Genomic DNA, 14403 nt, shown 5'->3' with positions numbered 1-14403 from the left:
ATTTATTTACTTGATGAATTAAATATAGGCAAGAACTTAACATTTCAAAATGTCATCCTCAAGCAAAGGAAGAACTTATAAAATTGAAATAATGATTTTTAACAAACTTTACGTTAAGAAAAATATCAAATCACATCTATATACAGAATTCCTACTCAAATTTTTGTTTTAAATTCCATGACTCCCTACTTTCTCCTGATCAACTTTGTACAAATTTCCTAACCCTCTAGTCCCTTACAGTATGGCTTATGAACAAAACAAAACAGCATTTGACTTACTACACACACAGTATTGCTGCTCCAACTTTTAGTTATTTTTTATAATTAACAGTTATAAACTTTTTTATAATTGATAAATTATTAAGACTAAAAATAAGAATGTTAAATTCTCAAAACATTTTTTATGGAATGAGTTTGTGGTGCATCATAACATTAAACAACTAGGTTAATGTGGCATCATGATTGAAAAATTTAAAAAGTACATTCACAAGTTAGGAAGTTCAACTGTGGGTGTATTGCATGAGCACAAGTTGGAGGTGAGGAGAATTTTCCAAATAAATAATGCTCTACAATTGGCACAACCCTGATGAGTGGTTTGAGTCCCCAAGGGATTAAAATTGGACTCCATTACTTCTCTGGTCAGCTTTGTGGAGCATCTACATTTTGCAATATCCCTACTTACTTCCACTAGTCACCCCATGTTATAACATGACTCATGCCATAAAAAATGCTTTCAGAGTTCAACTGCACCTTTTGTTTTTGTTTGCCTTCTATTTCAAATTTCATTCTTTTGCATACTTGCCAGTATTGAATTCTGTTGTCAAACTATAGAATATTTAAATGTTGCATGTGTTATACTGCATGTAGTCACATTTTGTTCTAAATTCAAAACATTTATTAGCCTGATGATGATTATGATTTCATATTACTGACAGTACTTGTGTTATGAAAAAGATTTTAATACCATCTGAGTGTATACATCTAGTATTATAATTAACACAGCTATTTTAAAATCTAAAAGTGACAATTAATATTGCTGTATGTTATATTTGGGACTTAGTTTTACCCTCCGTGGTTTTGCAATGCTCTCCTCCTGTTGCATTTTATAATAATTCTTCTCATAAATAATCAATATTAGTTTTTTGTTCTTAACTGAAAACTTTTGAGCCTTAAAAAAATTTGTTCTGTAGTTATTGTCAAATAAATTTTGCATTTTTGAATTTCAGAGTCTGTGGTAGAAATAAAAATAGCCATCCGTGGTGCTAACTTCAATTTTATTTCTATTAATCAACATGTTGCATCAAGTTTACAATTGTAAATGCTAGCCTATGATGATGATGATAAGTTCTTAAATTAAAGCATTCTTTTAATCTAAAATATTTATGTAAACGGATCAGTTTAGTGTTACATGGCAAATTGTATGTTAGGCCTATTTAATTATATTATGATTTAACTTGTAAACTGCCTTCTATAAACACAGATTTGGCAGTAATCTTTCTTTTATTCTTCTCCAGTGTTCAAGTGTGTAGATAAATGAAACAACTGACAAAACTTTCCACTAAAATTTTTTGTTAATTATTCAAATGCATTTTGGGTGATCACCCCGAGTGCAAAAAATTCTATTACAAAATAAAACAGTAAACCATAAAACAGTAATACTTAAGAACAAAGTTTATAACATAATCATCATAATAAAAGTAAAACATCAAGTAAAGATCCTACTCTATTTCTCATAGATTTAAGCAATGTTTAAACAAATGTGACGGCATTCTAAAGAGAACAATTCCCAGAAACCCTTCAGATTCTGAAATTTGGTTACAACAAAACATACAAATGATTAGATAACAGTTTAAGAGCATTGTCTATCAGCATTAATAAGGTTTTGATGAGTAAAACACAAAATAAATACAAAATATTTCACAAGCACTTTTTTTTAGTCAATTAACATATTAGTATTCTCAATTAATTTAAATGAAAATATTATTGTGTAATATTTTTATAACTTCAAAGACTTGCTTATAAACATAAACCTATAAAGTATTGCAAATTATTTTACTTCATGTTTATAATTGGCAAGATTATTTTATTTATTTAAAATTAAAGAGAAATTATAAATTTTTTAAATTTTCTAAATAAATTTATTATACACGATCACAAAAATTATTTAACTTAATTTAATGAAAATTAATCTTTCTTGTACTTTCTAAAACAGTTAAACAAATACAGTTGACTCCGCATAAGTCGTCACTCGGATAACTCGACACCGTCGGTTAAATAGTCTCTTTTCGGTGGTCCCGGCCAACTTACACAGACATTAATGTTAAAAAATTCCGGTTTACTCGACACCGTTTAACTCGTCACCACTGGATAAGTCGACATACTTTTGCTGTCCCACACTCCGAGAAGTTGTCACCGCCTCCCGAAAAAATGAATTCACTCCGCACGTGTGATGCAAACTCATTTTTTTTCGGGAGGGGGAGTCGATTTATTTATTAATATATAATTAATATATTTAATAATATAATAATATATTAATAAAAATGTCTTAACATTTTATGTATTTTTATGTATAAAATAATAACAGATAAACAAAGAAAAATATACAATGTACATCAATGTCACACCAGAATCCAATTTTGCATTTTCTCATGCTAGAGGCATTAAGAATCCTTAGACGTTACTTGCCAACAATTGGCAATTGCGAAGATGATGTTTTCGAGGCATTCGTGACCGTTGAAAAAGAAAGTCGAGATAGTTAAGTGCTCAAAAGAAACAACACTAAACGAATTTTTCAGTTTTTCATCTATGGAGTAATTGTAAATGAAGGACACAATGTATTGTAAGCTTGTACTACTGTATAATGCATTACTGTATTTTCCTAATAGTAGTTTTGTGGTTTTTTTCCAACTTCGCTTTAGTCGTCACGTCGGATAACTCGACATATTTCCACTTCCCCTTGGGGTGTCGACTTATGCAGACTCGACTGTATATTAATTTTACTGTTGGTTATAATCTGGTTTTAAAAACAACCAAATTTCAAAAATAAATACAAATCCTACACCAAAATATGTAGATAACATTTGCCACACACTTGCCAATTTGATTAACTCCATAAAACAAAAAATGGAGAAAAGTGACAAAATAACACACATTTTTTTTAATATATAAATTCAAATAAACATTATAGAATATATTATTGTAGATGTAGGTTTTATTTAATGACAATAATAATCTTATACATTTTGTGTATTACAATTTTGGTGTGATTGGGGGAGTTAATCAATTTGGCAAGTGAAAAACATAACATCCAAAATTCAGTCTTCACATAGTTTTTTATTATAGAGAAACTTCATTATCACACACTTTTTATTAAAAAGTTTTTGCAAAAATAAATAATAACTGTTCTGTTACAATGGTTGTTGTTATTATTTTGTTTAAATTGATTATTCAGAAACATAAATGATGTCTTCTTTGTTACCTGTATTTGAGATCCCACCATATCATTTGTTCTTAAATTTTTATAAGAATCATGTTTAATAGGATGGATGAAACTAAAAATAATCTTCACAAAACTTTTAGTTTCCCTATATCACCTTTTAATTTTTATTATTTTAATAGAATTTTACCATACTTCCACTTTTATAATAAATAGGTTTTTGGTAAACGGGTTCATTTTATTAAAATTTTTTAATTTAAAACTTTTTATACATTACTTATATTATAACTTTATGTATATTGTTAACTATAACTTAAATGTTTTTATAGCCAGATTGATGTAAAACAAAATGGACCAATAAATGACATATTGTGTTTATCCCTCATTAGTTTTCTATTTTATGGACATTTCAATTCTAGAGGATATGAATTTTGGAATAAAGTACAGTACATATAGCTATCTCCATTGTGTTCCTGTATGATATGTTCTTTCAAGCAATCTTATCTTTACTGATAACATTAAAATAAGAACAAGAAGCAATAAAGTACACATCTGAAATTTCTCACCCACACAACAACCTGGGAATTTTATAAGAAACTTGGTATACTATACCATTAAGAGGCACAGAACGGTACAACAAAACTAAGTATTGAGGACAAACCAAGACGTGGTTGTCTAAAAAATTTTAAAAAATTTGGAAAATCTCTAAGGCTTTGAAGAGTCAAATAAAAAGAAATCCTTGCTGATGCCAAATAAAGCTGGCCTTACAAATGAATGTCTCTTAAGACACACCACTCATATAGCACCTCAAACTTAAGGCCCAAAGATAGGTCATTAAGAACACCACAAGCTTCAGACTTTAAAATGTGGTACTTACTATACATTGATGTAGACTCAAACAAGAAAAAAGGCCAATTCATTGTTTCTGCCTTCTGCAGAGATGCAAATATGAGGTTGTTAAAAATATTCTCTTCACAGATAAAAAAAAATTTAACAAGCAGAAATAGTCATGTCTATGCCAGATAGACATGACTATTTGATTGGCAAGGAAAAACGAAATTTTCTTTTGTATCAGCAAGTGTTAGAGTACTTGTTGATACAAAAGAAAATTTCATTTTTCCTTGCCAATCAATACCTGCCCAGACCATCACACTCTTAGAATGGTGAAATCCCCCTTTGAGACTTCCCAGACAGCCATAGGAATATCTTTTATCTATCTGGCATAGACATGACTATTTCTGCTTGTTAAATTTTTTTATCTGTAAAGATAGCTTTTCCAAGTATTGGTAGAACCATTAAACAGAATTTTGTTCAAAAACTGAAACTGGGTTTTTTGGCAAGATTTGATCTGGCTCACAGTGCCAAAAAACCACAGAGGACTGGTTAAATAAAATTCCAGATTTTATTTTGAAAAAGGAATGGCTTGCCACATCTTGTGACCCAAACTCATTAGATTACTCTGTAAGGTCAAAGTTTAAGCCAAAGGTCCATACTAAATCCCACACAAGTGCCAAAGTTCTCAAGAAATCCTTCCACTTGCCAAGACTAAAATGAAAACAATAGTGATGAAACTTAAACAAATAATTTTGTGAATGAGTCAAAAATAACCAACACTTTAGAGGTGACAAAAGTTAGTGTTCTGCAATTTTTTGATTCTCTTCAAAATTAAAACATTAGCCAAAAAAGGAGCTACTTTGTAGATGTACAAGAAATTTTGAAAGACTTCTTAACCAGTAATTTCTGTAAATTGCAACTCATGAAGTTTTTCAAAATTCCAAATCAGAGGCAGACAGATTGTGGACACACAATGAGAAATAATATTTTAAAACTTATTTTATTCATACAAATGTTGAACTGCTGAGTTTTTTAAATGTCAGTCTCAGAACTTAAACTTTTTCTAAATTGCTTATAAATTGTATATCAGAAATATATCAAAAATATAAAATCATCTGTTAATATAAAGTAATTTAAGAAATCTAAAATAGTATTGTAAAGTTGAAGACTTATTTTTTTGTCTTTAGTACTTTTCAAAATAATCAAATCGAAATACAGTAGAGTGTCGTTAATCCGAACGATTTTCGGTCGGACTGTGTCGTGCCGAATCGAACGTTTTTGATACTAGATTTGCTTCTAAAGTATAATTTTCATGTTTTTATATTCTTCAATATATTTATTTTGTTTGTACAAAATAAAGAAATAATTTTTAATGATACAATAGCCTCCATTATTATTATAAAAATTTTCGTTAGGCTTAAAATCGATGAAAATTCGAAACAAAGCAACACGCAACTGAGAAAAATTTGAACATCAAACAGGTTAATATATTTTTTCATACATAATCGGTTATCCGAACAAATCACTAATCCAAACAACCCCAGTCCCCAATTGATTCGGATTAACAACTCTCTACTGTATTTCATTGTCATAAAATTTAAATACTTGCTCAAAGTAATAACCTGAAATTTGAGATATATTCAAAAATGTTATATAAATACACTGAATTCTTACTAATCTTAACCATTTCTTAAATGAATAAGTACCAGATTAGCAAATGTGCCGGATTAGAGAGAATATGTAGGCCTAAAAACAATGAATAATGTGACCTGTGGCTTTTTGGTACCGATTTTTTTTAGAGCTGTACTGGTTTTCTATTGTGAAATTATGTACATTGATATAATAATTGTAAGTTTGATTCTTTATTCATAACAACCTACATTATTGTACACAGAAATGAAACCTGAATGAACAGGAAAACAGGATGTGTAACACAACTAATATATTTGTGGAGACAGAAGTGTATAGGAAATGACATTGAGGTATGGTGAATAATTGAGAGGCCAGATTATTAAGGGCAGAATTAGCAAGAGTAAACTAGAAAAAACATTAAAAATAAAAGCGAAATACACCATTCACACTTACTCCAACATAAGTATTTAATATAAATACAGAATTTTTTCATTTCCATTTAGAAACCTTCATCATGTGATATAGCCATTGCATAAATGAAACACATTTCAAAACATGGGAACGTAAGTGACAGATTGAAATAAATGCATTACGTACTCACGAAATACGGGAATATAATACATATTGTCACACTTGTGGTAGAAACCATGATAAACTTTAACCATCAAAGCTAAAAAATTTATAAGACTACTTTCAAGGAAGCGTGCATTAATAATGATAGCATTCCTCTACCACAAGCATAGTTATTATATATTTTTTTCTTCATTTCATAAACCTATAAACACATTTATTTCATTTAATAAAAATATAAATACGACTTTTACAAAGAAAAAATTTTGCATGTTGTCCTCCTTTTTCACCGTTTGCACCATCGGCAGTCCTCGAACAATTCACACAAATTTCGGAGACGACCTTCCTTTGTAGGCTGCTGCCTCCGCAAAAGAATGTAAAATAGGTAAAGCGTCCTCTGGTCCTAATGCCACAATCATAAAAATTACATTTTAAATGAAAATTCAATATAGGTACGTGGCCGGCGCTATTTACATTTAATAAAAATATAAATACGACTTTTATTAAATGTAAATAGCGCCGGCCACGTAACTATATTGAATTTTTACTTAACATTTATTTTAACCTGCATTATTTATATTTCCATTGTAAATTTTAATATGTATATTTATTTAATATTGTTTCAATTGCTTCTATTCTTGTATTAATCATTCATAATTTTTTAACCTGAGTCATGTTACATACAAACACCCTATTTTAAATGTTTTGAAACAAATTCAATTTATGCAACAGCTGTATTACCTGATGAAAGCCTCTAAATATGGCCAAAAACATTTGTATTTCTATTAAAATCTTGTTCTAGAGTGATGTCTTTTTCTTCATTGTCATTGATTCCTGTTTTCAAAATTAATTCCAAGTTAATAAAAACAAAGTATAAAAACAAAAACTATTGGCCCGGTAATTGAAAACTACAAAAAAAGTTATTGATTTTAAAATCAAAGTTTAGTAACTCAAAATTTTATAAACATTCTATATATACAAAACAAACAAACAAACAGAAAAAGTTAACAACAATGCACATCATCATTTACAGCAGAGCATCAATTATACAAAATCATCAAACTGGAACAATCTTAGATTATGGACTTTTTTGAACAAGGTACGGAGAGAATAAGATAAATACTTTAAATATTTACCTTATTTAATAAGTACAATTATTAACTTTAATTGTATTATAATTGTAGAAAAAGTTAAGGCAAAGAAATTTAATATATATGGAGAATAAGAAATAACAAAAAGGAAAAAAATCTAACTTACTAAAACAAGCATTAGTTTTTCATTGTAATGTACAACATACTTATAAAAACACTGAATTCGAAGTAAAATAAAAATATTTAAAAAAAAATAAATATTACAAAAAGTGTAGTACTCACACAAAGATTACTTATTAGTTTTTTTATTTTTAAAAAGTTACTTATTTTGCTTTGTTTTACATAATTTTTTCTATTTAACTGTACTAAATCCCTGGCTCACTAAATTGTCACAATAATTAAAAGAAAAATGCTTCTGGATACATTTCTAACAGCAACTATGCCACCTTTTTTATGCAGCAAATGCTTCAACATGCTTAAGTATGGTAACACATTAGAAGACCACGATTCATTGTCATATTTTTTCCATTCATAACCCTACAATAAATAAAACTTAGCACTGGTGTTGATAAATGAGACAGCTTGATAGCAAGTTTACAGAAGATCACCAACCATTGTCATTACATAAAACTTTGTAATTTCTAAAATCAGTACTCTCTGAAGTCAATTAAAATTAACAGATTTTAAGAGTAGAAAACAGTACTGTACTGTAGTAAAAATATTTGATTTTCATTTATCTTTATCATCATCATCATCAATTTATTCATTTATTTTAAATTTAGAATGTCAAACTTCAGTTTAAAAATATCTGATAAGCTGTTCTGAAACTTTAACAGAAGATTAAAAAAAAGTCTTAAAAATATTTTTCATAATTTTGAAGAGTTTATTTATACATGAAGCATAAAATCAAGTAAAAATAAAAACAATGATTCTTGGAAAAAATGACTATTTGAAATAATAATAATCTTAATATATTCATTTTTAAGTACATTTATATTTAGTTTCATATCTGATGAATTATCATCAGTGCACCAATTGCAAGCTTTCCCATCATTACAAAACAAAGTATTAGTACTTATTGTAATTGTTTATTATTACCTGACATTTGCCGACACCATATCCGATAAATTATCATTTTCATTTTCATTTTCTAAATCAAGTGAAGAAGCAACAGAATGATTTGATGCAGCTTCTGATACAGCTTCTAAATTATCACTTGTTCCTAAAATAATAATTATCTTTATCATCAAATCATAAATACTTAAATAAGTTTGTTTAAAAGCTTTCAAATGTTATAAGTTTAATTTATAATCATTTTTAAAAATATAAAATTACCAATAAATAAGATTCGTTTTTAAAAATGTAATCATTTTATTAAATAATTTCCTTAATTAATTAATTTATTTATTTATTAAGTACATTTGGAATTGTCAGAGATGATTGTATTCCAACCTCGATAACAAGAAATTAATGATCCCCAATAAAATAATAACAAAATATAAAAGACATAATAAAAATTATTAACAAAGCAAAACAAAAGTTGCATTATGTACTATATGAAATAGATTTACATTTATTTTTAAAAAAGTTAAAATCACAATATAGGTATGGTTCCACAGGCTGTATGTGAGATGCTATATGGTAAAAAAAGATGTTTGTGAGAAAAAAAGGCAAAAATATGGGATAAAGAAGCATGATGTATTACGGTTTCTTACAGTTGGGATGTGGAGACCTAACCAGTAGTTTGAAATTAAACCATTGAAGTATTTAAAACAGTGAATGCGATCAAAATATTTTAAGTGATCAGAAAGATTAGGAAGACCAAGGTGAACTCTTGCCATGTCGTGGTTATCAGTAAAGGGTAAATTGCAGAATTTGTGTATCAGAAAATAAACTTTATCTAATTCACATTGTATTTATTGAAGCAGATAAGGGGCAGCCATGGCCCAGACGGGTAAACAATAATTGACTATTGACTGAAAATTAGTAAAGAAAATTGTTCTGAGTATGCAAAAAACTTAAACAAACACCTTAATGTTCGCTGAGAAATTTATTAATTTAACTAACGTTTTCGGCTTATTCAATAAGCCATCTTCAGGTTTTAACTTTCGAACAAGAAACAATATCGTTCTATTAAAAGAATACAATAGTTTGAAAAAATTCAAATCATTAGTAACGGACAAAAAATAAAACAAAGAGGATGAACATGGTAATAAAAATAAATAAACAAACATAAATAAATAAAAATGGTAATATAAATAAATAAATATACAAAAATATATAAAAACAAAAAAAGAAAAAAAGGAAGAACGTGGTAATATAAATAAATATACAATAAAATCGTAAAAGATACAACAAATGTAAGGTAAAAACGTTTTACTCGTGCCCATATATACTACTATCTATCCTAACCAGAAATACTTCCCCATAGAGCTCACGTGTCTCTTATAAATTTTTAACTGCATATTTCCAAGCAGAAGGAAGACCTTCTGCGTCCCTTGCGTTAATACATTTATCTCTTAGTTTGCTTCTGTAAATTTCTATCTTTTTATTAATACCTAATAGCTGGTTCTCGTAGGGAATCTTATACACACCCGCCTTATCTTCTTTTTTAACTAACCCTTTATCGTTTCTAAGTATTTTATACAAATTCGGAGCTTGACCCTTATAAATATAAGTTAGCAGCATTTAGAGCATTGGTTAGAAGGGCCTTTATATACTGTGAAAATGTAATAGACCGGGATACAGAGATAGAAAGAATTATACAGATAGCAGGAACATTAGGTTATAGGAGGAAAGTCATTGAGGGAATTATTAGAAAATTTGAGGCCAGTAATGATAAGGACACCAGGCACGGGCCTTACAGATACACAAAATTTACATACAATAAGTATCTGGGAGGGATTATGAAAGAAATAGCAAGAACTAAGGATACAAGGGTGATTTGAAAAGAGCTCCGAATTTGTATAAAATACTTAGAAACGATAAAGGGTTAGTTAAAAAAGAAGATAAGGCGGGTGTGTATAAGATTCCCTACGAGAACCAGCTATTAGGTATTAATAAAAAGATAGAAATTTACAGAAGCAAACTAAGAGATAAATGTATTAACGCAAGGGACGCAGAAGGTCTTCCTTCTGCTTGGAAATATGCAGTTAAAAATTTATAAGAGACACGTGAGCTCTATGGGGAAGTATTTCTGGTTAGGATAGATAGTAGTATATATGGGCACGAGTAAAACGTTTTTACCTTACATTTGTTGTATCTTTTACGATTTTATTGTATATTTATTTATATTACCACGTTCTTCCTTTTTTTCTTTTTTTGTTTTTATATATTTTTGTATATTTATTTATTTATATTACCATTTTTATTTATTTATGTTTGTTTATTTATTTTTATTACCATGTTCATCCTCTTTGTTTTATTTTTTGTCCGTTACTAATGATTTGAATTTTTTCAAACTATTGTATTCTTTTAATAGAACGATATTGTTTCTTGTTCGAAAGTTAAAACCTGAAGATGGCTTATTGAATAAGCCGAAAACGTTAGTTAAATTAATAAATTTCTCAGCGAACATTAAGGTGTTTGTTTAAGTTTTTTGTATATTGAATTCTGCTGGGTACGAGTGTGGTTTGTTCTGAGTATGGCCTTTGAAGAAATATTTTTGCAAAAATGTCAGTTAAAGCCACGTCTAATGGCAAGGGATTTAATAATGTAAGAGACACGAGGTATGATCGTAAAATATTAATTTTTCATCAAATATGATACCAAGGTTGCGTTGAGACTGAACATAGTTTATTTTAGAAGAATCGATAAATATGAAAGGGTGGTAGGGATTGCAAAGTAAAGAAAAGCACATAATAACAGTTTTATGGATGTTGATTTTTAGATTATAGCTGGCAAAAGTGGAACGTAGAGAACTGATAATAACCTGAAGGGAAGGAGGGATCATTGGATAAAATCTTAATGTCATTGGTGTAGGCAATTATTTTAGTGTGGATTGATTAGTAATTTATCTATATAAGCTGAGAAAAAAAGCATGCTTAATACAGAACCTTGAGGTATGCTGCAGATAGGGGAGAAAGAGAAAAAATCAAAATCACCAATGTGAATCTTACATAATCTGGATAAATAGTAATTGTTTAACCAACAGTAAAGAGCAGGATCTAAATCAAAATAATCATTTAGTATCTGAAGTAGTAAATTAGGGATAATAGAGTCAAAAGCTTGGGAAATGTTGATATAGATTATGTAGATAGATTTTTTTTGTTCTCAAAATTTTGCATAATAGTATAAGTTGTTTCAAGAAGGTTGGTGTAGTAGAAAAGTTATGGATGCTGCAGTGTTGAAGAGGAGAAAATCTAGAAGTAATTTGTGTATAGATTTTTTTATATAAGCAAATTTCAAAAATTTTTAACATGGCTGATAGAATAGTTATTGGTCTAAATTAATTAACTTTTTTAAGGAGAACCTTTATATTAAAAATTAACCATTGATTTGGAATGTGGATAGAGTTTAATAAACTTGTGAAAAGTTTGGAGAGAATAACAGCTGATATTGCCTTTAGCTTTTTATAAAATTGTACGGGAATTGATTCTGGACTATAATTAGAGTCATTTAGGATATCTATAGCAGACTTAATGTCGGAAAAAGAAATACAGAAGTTGTGTTTACATTATTGAATAGATAGGAAGTGAAAATTAGCTTCAGGTAAAATGCAAAAGTATCTAGATTGGATATTATTAAATATATCATAAATTTTCTCATCCAGAATAGATTTTTGTGTAGAGACAGTTTTTTTGAAAAATTAGGAATGAAATGTCAGAAGGTACGAGGGTCAGTGACAAAGTTACACACAGTTCTGTTAAAATATTCTAAAAAAAGCGAAATGATGTTCCTAATAATAACGTTGTTATAGTATTCTGTGTATAAATCACGTGGATTACCATAAAGTTTCCATTTGGTCCATTGTTTTTTGACAGTATTGGATAATTTCTTTAAGTGTAGAGGAAGCCATCTATTGGCAGAAGAGTTTATTTTACAGAATTGTAACAGTTTATTAATAGTGGCAGAAAGTAAGTTGTAAATTTTATCAGTAAGTTTCCGAGAAGAAATAGGAGAGTAGAGGAAAGTCCAGTCAATCGAGCAAAGGATTTTTGAGGCCTCTGCTCCATTGAATGAGGTCCAAATGGGAATATTAGTGTATTTAGCAGATGTCTTTTTAAATACCAATAAACAGCAACCTAGACATATCGCATTGTGGTCAGAGTTGAAACCCAGAGCAAAACTAGTAGACATGGCACAATTATAGGTAGAAACAAGATCAAAAAAGTTATTAATATGAGATGGGAAAAGAATTTCTTGTTTAAGTTGAAAAAAATAAAATATTTCATTAAGAAAAAAATTGTTCAGTCGGGTCAAGGGAGGAATAGTATGGGCCATTAGAGTTCCAAGAAATGTTTGGCATACTGAAGTCACCGCATAAAATAATTTTAAGATTTTGGGAATCAGTAAGAGAGATGAGATATCTATGTAAAATTTTAAAAATGGAATCTCTTTTATTATAGGGGGTGTAGATCGAAATGACTATTAAATTATAGACAGAAAGTTTGACGGCAAGGATGGAATCAAGATATTCAAATACTTTAACAGGTTCGAGCAAGGGGGAAAATCAAAAGGATTCCACTACCACGTTGGATATTACGAGATAATGCAATATGAGAATAACCCAAACTATTAATAAAATTCAACACATCAGAGTTTGAGTTAATATTATGACTAAATTTCTGGCTTTCAATATTTAATTTAAAAATATATGAAAATTACAATATGTTAAGTCCAATTTGTATTTAAAACTTTTCAAATATAATTTATTAAATTTTAAGAATTAAGGTAGCAGTCACATGACCATCACTTAAAATAATTCTCTAAGAATGTTTATTCTTCAAATTAAAATATCATTTTTCTGTAAACCTGCAAAAAATTGTAAAGATCGCATCACCCGTATGAACTTAAACACAAGTGCACTTTTTGTTGACTAACAAAGTCTACTGTGGCAGTGTTTCCCGTAATTGTATCATGTATTGGTATAAAAAGCTGTATAAAGGTAGTGCATTTTCAAAAGCAAAATGGAAAGTTTTTGATGTTGCATAAAAAGTCCATTACTGTTGTTTGAATACCGAAGATTTATCCTCTTGTGAATAAGTTAGCGTAAAGTGCATATTGTCAGCAATCAACAGTTGCGGGCTTGATACAAATACAATGCAAACATGATGACATTAAGAGAGAAGCCTAATCGAAAAGTAAACACTGAAGTGCACTGTGCCAGGATGAAATGCTGAAGCATCTTAACCCACAAAAGCATATGGCTAGTTCCTCTGAACTAAAGTGAAATATAAATGAAAGAACTCAAGGATCAGAGGTCGTTGAGAGTCTGAGAGAGTATCCCTTAGTGCCACCCGAGAAGGTTTATTGTCATTGCCCATTCCTCCCTGAATATTCTGTGTTTCTCCAGGAACACCTCCAAGGAATCCACATACTTCAACTTCAGATAGACTTGTAAGGAACTGAGTCCGAGCGTTATTTTTATTTTTTTATTTTTTTGTTTTATTATATTTTGTTTGGGGCTTATGTTTATTTAGGACGAAGGTTCCCCGCCACTCTCTTATTAGTAACGAAAAAAAAAAAGATAAACCAACTCACAAAGGAAAGAGCGCCGTAGGAAAAAAAATCTCGTGCACTTGCGCTGCCCAGCAAAAATAAACAGTCCACAGAGAAAAAAAATGGAGGGGGGAATCCCCACACTCACTAGTGAAGAAATATTTACTAAACCGTAATAACA

The 14403-nt window shown here is 29.2% G+C and overlaps 1 protein-coding gene across 6 annotated transcripts in view; it reads right to left on the bottom strand.

Annotated features, from left to right (window-relative positions):
* Gapvd1 (GTPase activating protein and VPS9 domains 1) overlaps positions 1 to 14403 on the bottom strand; it is a 259607-nt gene that overhangs the window by 175192 nt on the left and 70012 nt on the right. For all 6 annotated transcript variants that reach the window (XR_010881386.1, XM_067275441.1, XM_067275443.1 and 3 more), the window contains exon 8: positions 8661 to 8784. Coding sequence is in view for 5 of the 6 variants with exons in the window: in XM_067275441.1 (XP_067131542.1) it covers positions 8661 to 8784 (124 nt within the window). In the remaining variant the exon portion in view is untranslated. The remainder of the gene's footprint in view (positions 1 to 8660; positions 8785 to 14403) is intronic.

Source organism: Centruroides vittatus, unplaced genomic scaffold (genome assembly GCF_030686945.1).
Source record: "Centruroides vittatus isolate TY-2023 unplaced genomic scaffold, ASM3068694v2 contig_620, whole genome shotgun sequence".
NCBI lineage: Eukaryota > Metazoa > Arthropoda > Arachnida > Scorpiones > Buthidae > Centruroides > Centruroides vittatus.
Note: the sequence above shows the minus strand (reverse complement) of the source record. Positions and strands in the feature narration are given on the sequence as shown.